At 40.0% G+C, this 8,842-nt stretch overlaps 1 protein-coding gene across 1 annotated transcript; it reads right to left on the reverse strand.

Moving 5' to 3' along the window:
• Nucleotides 1-633: 633 nt before the first annotated feature.
• Nucleotides 634-8,220, reverse strand: LOC127302044 (sodium/hydrogen exchanger 6). Its single transcript, XM_051332386.2, has 22 exons — nt 7,929-8,220; nt 5,918-5,969; nt 5,750-5,809; nt 5,648-5,672; nt 5,473-5,558; nt 5,282-5,393; nt 5,129-5,191; nt 5,018-5,037; nt 4,848-4,942; nt 4,653-4,681; nt 4,018-4,049; nt 3,888-3,935; nt 3,741-3,801; nt 3,482-3,579; nt 3,330-3,405; nt 3,216-3,235; nt 2,959-3,056; nt 2,750-2,859; nt 2,590-2,676; nt 2,012-2,100; nt 1,610-1,719; nt 634-1,032 (listed from the first exon to the last, which is right to left on the reverse strand). The coding sequence occupies exons 1-22, from the start codon at nt 8,134-8,136 to the stop codon at nt 995-997; spliced, it is 1,617 nt and encodes a 538-aa protein (XP_051188346.1). The 5' UTR covers nt 8,137-8,220; the 3' UTR covers nt 634-994.
• Nucleotides 8,221-8,842: the final 622 nt, after the last annotated feature.

An 8,842-nucleotide genomic window follows, 5' to 3' on the forward strand; every position in this document is an offset into this window, starting at 1 on the left:
ATACAATGGAGAAAATAGTTTTCCCTTATTTTCTAAGAGATGATCCCCTAGCTAAGGGAAGACAACCTTGTCTCTCTTTATTCTCTCTTCTCCAACTAAGTAAAAATCTAACGTGACATACCTAAGGAAAGACTGATATCACCAAATTGTACGTGCCCTTACCCTATGTTTGGTTCAAGCTACCAATTTTTTTTTTTTTGGCAAGGCTAGCTTGGGCAATGAGCCAAAGGTATCAAGGATTCCTATTTGGTGGGGCTAAACACAGCATGAACCAAACATGCCCTATGGTTCTCGAAAAGGCTTTTGTTCCGCTTAAACATGTCCTATGGTAGCAATGGAAAAAAAAAAACTCTACAGAGTATAAAGTTTTTGGCATCTTGTTTATTCCTACCCTATCTGTCCCTGGATGCAAAAGCAAAATCTGCAACATGTGAGCCGTCTTTTTTTTTCAACACCCTTGCTTGTGAACGAAGCATTACAAGATCCCATGCTACCTGCCCCCACAAGTGCACGTTCAACCGTAATATCACGATCGAACAGTTTACCGCTGGGACAGTGTAAAGCCAAACAGATTGACACCACTTTATCTGCTACAGCCTACAGTACGAATAAAACATCAAAAGTACTGCCGATTGTGGCTGAAACACACTAAAATTCTGCTCCATCGTACAGCCGTACCACGCCACACAAAAGCAGTGGACAATGCCTCAAACCACCAACATGGTCAACTCGGATGAACCCGTAGAATTACATAAGACGGCAAAATGGAAGAACAAAATTTCACGCCAACTCTATACTTACAAAGGAAGCAAAATACTCTTTACTAACACATGCTGAACTATCCTAATGTCTCCATACACTACTCTGCTATGCCTCTTGGTCTAATATGTGGCAGTCTCACCAACTCTGAGAGCTTTTTTTTTTTTTTGAGAATCTGAGAGCTTCTTTCTGCAAATCCATCGAAAACTGGTCACCTTGTGCTTCCAGTCATTAGCTATAGTTCTCCACTCGCAGGTATCCCTAACGCTTCACCTGTTTTTTACCCAGAACAATAGTCACTCCGTAAGGAATACTCAAGCTTATAAAAAGGGCAATCTAAATGTGCAGAGAGAAGCTGAGCACGGAAAGAATAGAGATAAAGTGAGCCAGTTGTCATGTTTTGCCTCTTCATGAGGGAAAGCATCTTGTTGTCACCTGACTACAACTGGTTTCAGGCAAATATTACATGTGGGTATTAAAATTATATGGTGAAAATGGATTTCCGAAATCACGTGAAAATCGTGTGTAAAAGTTCCAAAGAAAACCTCAAACAATGTGAGTTTCAGGGAGGCGTGGGCATGTTCTATGCCGACACAAGGATCAAATTCAGTATCATTTCCAACATACCACTAAGCATTTAATTTCTGTACCTCGCAAATGAGATTGAATTCGATCCTTAAATATTTACATGGACATAAAACATAGCCTTCCGCATTATAACAAATTATATGGACATTTATTTTAAAATTTCACGGACCAATTTTACAGGTTGCGAGTTGCGACTTTAGGCACATTTTCACTTGACATTTCTTTATGAAAAAAAAATGAAAACCAAGGATATGTCTCTTACCAGAATCATCATCAACATCGTCTTCGTCGTCGTCATCATCATCATCCTCATGTTGAGAAGTAAAAATGGGAGTGAGATAGTTCCTGTCCAATAAAGCAAAAGAGGAAGTGCTGCAGGACAAAAGGAAAAGTTGATTAGAAAAGTTCCTTGCAACAGACAGAAATATTAGAGAAGGTTATCAACACAAAAACACAACACAAATAATGCATATCAGCAACTTCTGATGATTCTGTAAGAAAGAACTCATGTGACGTTATATTGGATAGCCAAATTATTTCAAACCACTTCAGCCAAGAAGTAATGACGGGTTGCCAGTTGGCAAAACTTTCTATCCAACTCCCTGAAGAAGAAAGCAAGTTCAACAGATAGCACAGTTTCAAGATCAGGTGTTAATTAGTGCACCTTCTCCGAAGTTCTCTGAGTTTCAGTTGAAATTTGCTCGGAGTAGATGTTCCTTCCTCATAACCAGCATTGCTCCCATCGAAGTTCTCCTGCATTTAGCAAGTAAGCTATCCATAAACATAAACCACCAGTACTTTCTTATGAAACAATAATCATCAACCGCTAGTAATACTCAGGATTTGAGATAACAGCAGTGAAATATACAAGGATAAGTACAAGTGAACAGTGGAAGTGCATCTCACATTCGATGATCCAGCTACAAGTGCCAAAATGGACTCAGCTGCACTTTAGGGACCACCATTTTTGTGGGAACAAATAGCAGGCTATGAACTGATCTGATAGGGAGTACAGATTTTTTCTTTATTTTTAGTACCATTTGACTCTAAGGATGTGAACTTACGATATCACAGCAAAAAGAACAAAAATATTCTTGTAGGAACTAAATGGCCATATACAGAGAAACGTGATATTTGATTTTTTAAAGGAACATTAACTCCGGCGCAATTTGAACGATATATAGGCACTCAGCAGTCAGCACCCAACTATCTGTTGCTGTTGAACACTACAAACGCACTTGCCTCGTACGGATGTCGATACCGGTTACTGTCCCCAACTACTTGTAGGGCTTCAAGCATTGTTCCAGTTGAGCCTCCAATCAGAAGTACCTGAGATGTTGCAGAGAGAAAGTTATTTAGGAAGCTTTAGGGAAATCCTAAAGAACTACATGCAGCAACTTACAGTGAGAACGACAATAGATGTGGTAGCGGTGAAAATTGTCTCGCCGTGTCCTTCAGGAAGATCATGAACTGACTGAAGAGCAAGGGCAAAAGCCATAGCTCCTCTGAGTCCTGAGAAGGAAGCATCAATATCTAGTACCTCAAACATGAACTTATTTATTTGATGAGCATTATTATTTATCTAATGAGCATGTTTAGCGGTATACATACCACTATACCAGAGGGCCACCTGATATTGCCTAGGTATTTGGGAATGAGGTGGTCGTGCCAAATTTAATATGTATGCACAAGAGAAGACATTTGCAGCCCTTCAAACACAGGAGAGAAAACTAGTTAGGTGTCAAACAATCTAAATGTGTTAAATAATGGAATACATTGTAATCTCAAAACATTCAGCAACCAAGTTTGACACGTCACACACCCACCAAACAAGGAAACAATGTATAGAACAGTTCATTGGATTATACCTTGCAACTAATATGAAGACCTGCATTAGTTGACAAAAGAGAAAGAAAAAAAGTTAAGGAAACAACAATAATAAAGGGATTTTAACATGTTGGTGCAGAACCAAAGAAGGATACAATCGAGAAAAATATGAATCCAATATGAGACCAGCTCTGACGTTCCATTGCAATATCGAACCCCATGTATATGAATCTGTTTAGAAGAATAATCACCAGCTTATTAACTAAATTAGTTAAGTTAAACATGTCACAATTAGAATCTGACTTACATGAATGCTTCTGCTAGTGATGAAAGCAAATGGAAAAAACGAGCAGTAAAACGCTGAGAATCTGCTGATAAGTTATAGAATGTATATCTCTTCATTACCTGAAATAAAACTTTAATTTCATGTTACAATGTATCTTATTTGTTCAAGGATTTAGGATTTAGGATTTTGCGTGTCACAGTCGCTGTAGAAATTCTGTAACTAAGTTTAACTCCAAGGTACAAAAGAAATACAAGGCAGCGTTCTCAAAACTAAAACTTACAATCCCGGTAAAGAGAATAGAAACAATGCCAGACAAGCCAAGGCCTTCAGCTAACATGTACCTAACACAAACGGTAGTTACTAATAGTAATGTGTGAATGAACGAAACATTGAAACATAGTTCAAAGTAGATAGGCTTAAGACTTACGAGAAGTAAGGGAAAAGCACAAACAAGCAACTCTCCAGATTATGAAGGCTGCAAATGAAAATTAAGAAATTTAGTTGCTTTTACGCTAAACTCTAGTTTGGAAAAAATAGATGTGTTAGATCTTACTTACTTCTCGACGCCAAGTTCTGCATACTTGAAGAGGTTTGATAGAATTAAGGAGTTCATGCATGCATATGGCTAGACAACACGATGCAAATGAGAACAAGAAATATCTACCAATGTTCAGATCTATAGTGTTATGTATGGAACAACAGATTTTATACTCTCTACTGGTTGATAATTTACAGAATATATGAGCTTTTACTTTTCCTTCTAGACCCAGAAAGATTATCATCGTACCACATATTGATACAAAGTGTTCTAACTGATGGTCCTACAGAAATATCTCTATTTTGGATATTTAAGGAAGTCCTACACTTCAACTTGGTCGATGTAATCCAGGTTATGGCCTTTTGTATTTTCCAACAACTTGCGCATTTTTGTTCATTATAGGTGTAACATTTCAAGGTAATCTTAGGAGAAAAAGATGGCGATCATTCTGAGTTACACTCAGAAACAAGAGAAAACAGTCCAGATGCCTGCAGACTCATATGCCATATTGCTATATTTACAATGTTACTTAACTTTCCAGATGGGTTACTAATTTGAATCACATTAATTGCATGAATCACATTAACGAAGCAATGACAACGTTATTAAAAGTTAGATTCCTGCTAACTGAACAAAAGGCAATGTAGAGGATATGAGAGCAGAGATAAGCCCAACTCCGATTCCTGCATTAAAAAGTGAGTTGAAATATGAAATGTAGCATAACAGATTAAAGTTTGCATACAGTCATAAGGAAAAGCAAGAGAGTAATCTGATTGACGAAGAAAATACTAAAGTCTACTGGAATCTGTTCCACGCATGAGTAGATTTGACGAACTAGAATTGCATTACCTGATGACATTGAACCAACGAAGTTCTCAAGAAACCTCAAGATGACTACGACAAAATTCTGATCGGGAGAATTCGTCCTCATAGATGCCATGGTCCTGAATCAATAAGGTACTTAAAGCAGGATTATGAAAGGAAGCACATAACTGAAATCTTAGTAATAACATCCTCACCTGTACAAGGATATAGCCACCTTAATTGTCACACCATAGGTACATACCAAGCAATAAGTGATCATCACTAGAAAACATTTAAAAATATCTAAGTAGAAAAATTATACATACAGCATCATTTAGAACAGATTCTCCAAAAACAAGAGCATAGAGGTTCACATCGGTGCCGAGTTCCTGTAATTCCACGAATAATATGTAAATCATTTCTTTTGAGAAACAGTAACTAAACTTGCACATGTTAGTATAAGAAGAGATGGCATAAACCTGAAATATAGATAGCACAGTTACAGGATCTGTTGCTGACACAAGAGCACCAAACATCATACATTCAACCAAAGGCAACCTATAGATGATATATATTAACCCAGCAAGATAGCTGCAACAAAGGTAAACCATGTTAGATGCTTATTAACAAAGGGAAATATGCAAAGAGGCAATAGAAAATGGTTTCTTACACGAGAAGCCCCGTAACTATGGAAGCAATGAAGGTTCCCAGGATTGCGAAAGTTATGATAGCACCAAAATTTGAAAAGAATGGTTTCTGCCAGAAACAAATTTTGACATTATTAGGTTTGAGCCTGCACTGATGGAACATTAAGGAACTACGGGCCTTAATAATTCAGCACTTACTGGTGCTAAGTTAAATCCCGACTGAGTAAGGTGCAGTCAAGTAAAACATGTCAAACTTCCCAAAAAATAATTTAGAAACAAAATTGACATAGTAAAGGATATAATATAATTGGAGGAAGTAAAAAGAGAAGGAAGAAGTCCTCTCGAAAATTGAACCATCTCCTGAATTAACATAGGAAGTAGACAAACATCAAAGATTGAACAGAATAATGATAATTTACAGGATAATTTTCTCAATCGGGACAAAGCATAAAGAGAGTGAGAACATACCTAGTACTTTTCTGCGTGTTTGATATGTTAGCAAATCCTCCAACAATCATCCCTGATAAAAAAAGATTAAACAATTACAGAACAATGGTATAATTATATAATATTCAATGTACCTCTGTAAACTAGTATGACAAATCACCACTTTTGTTCTAGATACTCTAGTACACTAATAATATGTGTGATTTGTACTTGTCGGTATTATAACTTCACATATAGTTTACTCTCTACAGAAAGCCATTCATAGGTTTACTACATAAATACTTTGTGCCGGAGTACTTTTATACTAGTGCCACGTAGTTTCATATACAGCCAACAGGCCTTGTTTCAGCAATTAAACTAAAATCGTGGAAGAGAGGTTTTAGTTCTTTCTTTTAGGTATTTGTTTCAGCAAAATTACAAAAAGAAGATTCTTGGACCAAGGTCTCTATAGGTGTCTTCTTCAAGATGGTGAGGCAGCGGTTACATTAATAAGGTCCTCCGCGCTCTATCCCCGTTTCGGCGGTGTGCGTAGCGCCGGCAGAGGTCGTGTGGAGTTGTCTTCTCGAAGGATCTCCTCGGATCCGGTCATTTTTCGTGTTAGTTGGTGCTGTTGCAAGTCTGACTCTTCCGATCTACGGTTCTCATCTTTGGCAATTGTTGCTGCTATGGTGTGCTAATCCTTTGGAGCCTTAGCACGATGACTTCCCGTCTGTCTACTACAACAAACTCTACTGCGTCAAGTTTTCCTTGGCTGTTCCAGTGAGGGAGGGGTGAAGACAGTTGCGTGCCTTTGGCTCGCTATAGTGCATGTAGTCTTTGCTAGGCGTGGTTCAAGAATATTTTTGTAATTTGTTTTACTTTTAAAGCTCTTTTATACTATTGTTGATGATTATCAATAGATTGGTGGATTTTTGGCAAAAAAAAAGGGAAGGGCAATATCACTCAAAGAGAGAGTAAGGTAAAGAAGATCTAATATCAACTACTAGAATGCCTCGGTGTTACCAGAAACTGTAATACGCCCTCCGATCCACATCGTAATTCGACTTAGAATTTTTAACTACAACCAAAGTCCTTGTAGACACCAAATGAACTGTTGCGCATGTCATTCTCGAAAAAAAAATGTGTTGTCATGTTGTTCCTATTTGGCCCCTCATTAATTTCATCAAGAATTGAGCCTATGACTAGTATTTATTGTACTTGGGAGGAAAATGAAGAGGTTGCAGAAATAACTTAAGGGTAGCATTAATACTTAGTTCAGAAGGGCCTAGAAATTGTACGGAGTAAACTATAACAATACATACACATTCTAGAAAAAGATGAAATCACATTACACTTATACCCAGCAGGACTGTAAACAAGCTGGTCTGCCACAGTTCTCAAACATTATCAGATAGAAAACCGTTGCACCCATTTTCAACGCACAAGTTGTGCATTTACAAACTATACTACCTCTGTACCGAATTATAATATCGGCAGGCTTGAAATTAACGCGAATCATAGTGGAAATTATCAACAGTGAGTGGTAAGTGGTAACCCAACGAGTGACCCAAATAATGGATAGCTAACATAACCCAAATGGGACATCACTCATCGTATATCTGAATAAATTGGGAAGCGACACCAATCACAACCAACTGAACCACACAGTCACTGACAGCACTGAAAATGACCACTGTTAGAAGGACGCAGTAGCACCTGCAGAATGCAGCATATGCATTTTAATATGTTCATCCGGTTCACGCACTCGAAGGTGCAAACGAAACGCTCACGCGCAGTTGTTCCTCTCAAAGTCGCAACCATATACCATCACCGCCCGCCACTGAACACTTGAGCGATTCATATCGCGTCAGTAAACAACCCCAATTCCTGAACCAATCAGCTGCGGCTCACCAACCAAATAAATGGACGCGGGATCAGAACAGCAGGAGGATCGTATGCACAACGATCGCGAAGACACCTCAAGCCGGCATTTCGAACTACGAGCCTCTGAGGGGCGGAAGGGGTGGGTTGTCAGGGTAGGGCACGTACGTACCGATGAGGAGGGATGCGCTGGCCTCGGGCAGGTAGTAGAACTTGCGGCGGCGGAGGAGGTGGCCGAGCACGAAGGAGAGCACGAGCATGGATATCTGCAGCAGGATCCCGACCCCCGCCGCCTGCTGCTCGTCCACCGCCCCGCCGCCGCCCAGACCCAGCCCCGCGCCCGGATGCGGCGCCGCCGCGGAGAACGCCGCCGTCTCCATTCGCTCCGATCGCGGCGCAAGCTCCCTCCCCGTCGTCTCCGACGCCTCGTTCGATTCGTTCTCCCCGGTTATGCGGACTGGAGACGAGTGCTCTGCTGGTTGCCGCGGTGTTGCGGAAATGGACGGCACCGGATGCGTTTGCCCGTTGATCGGACGGGTAGGAAAGGCCGCACCCGGTGTGGAGTGTGAGGACCCACGAGGCATTGGGTGTGGGCCCTACAGTGCATATTAGATAGACCTGAGAAAAACCGAGCCGTTGATCGAACTTTCCCTCGACCTAGGCACTTGGGCTGAACTTGCACGATCATCACTGTTGGGTTGCATGCAGTGTTCTATAAGCTTTTTTTTTTTTTTTGCGAATGAGTGTTCTATAAGTTGGGATGTGGTTGGCGACGAGGTTACCCGTGAGGTACTGCAAGCACTAAATACCGGTGTGATACCTAATGATTGGAACAAAATTGCTATAGTTTTAATCCCTAAGGTGGAAAGTCCGGAACTAGCTACACATTTCCGGCCTATTAGCCTTTGTAATGTTATTTACAGGATGATTTCAAAAGTGATGTCGAGAAGATTGAAAGCTCTATTACCTGATATCATCTCGAAGACATAGAGTGCCTTTGCCCCAAGAAAATTCATTACATATAATGTGTTGGTTGCCTATGAAAGTTTCCATGCAATCAAGACGAAGAGACAAGGGAATAGAGGT

Source organism: Lolium perenne, chromosome 5 (assembly GCF_019359855.2).
Source record: "Lolium perenne isolate Kyuss_39 chromosome 5, Kyuss_2.0, whole genome shotgun sequence".
NCBI classification, from domain to species: domain Eukaryota; kingdom Viridiplantae; phylum Streptophyta; class Magnoliopsida; order Poales; family Poaceae; genus Lolium; species Lolium perenne.

What these genes read in the sequence shown, in the direction of transcription:
- LOC127302044 (XM_051332386.2), bottom strand. Translation starts at nt 8,136, where the DNA reads ATGGAGACGGCGGCGTTCTCCGCGGCGGCGCCGCATCCGGGCGCGGGG. An exon ending in AATCTGTTCTAAATGATGCT is followed by an intron (nt 5,038 to 5,128) that starts GTATGTATAATT and finishes GTGACAATTAAG; the next exon opens with GTGGCTATATCCTTGTACAG. An exon ending in TTGGGCTTATCTCTGCTCTC is followed by an intron (nt 4,050 to 4,652) that starts ATATCCTCTACA and finishes ATTCTATCAAAC; the next exon opens with CTCTTCAAGTATGCAGAACT.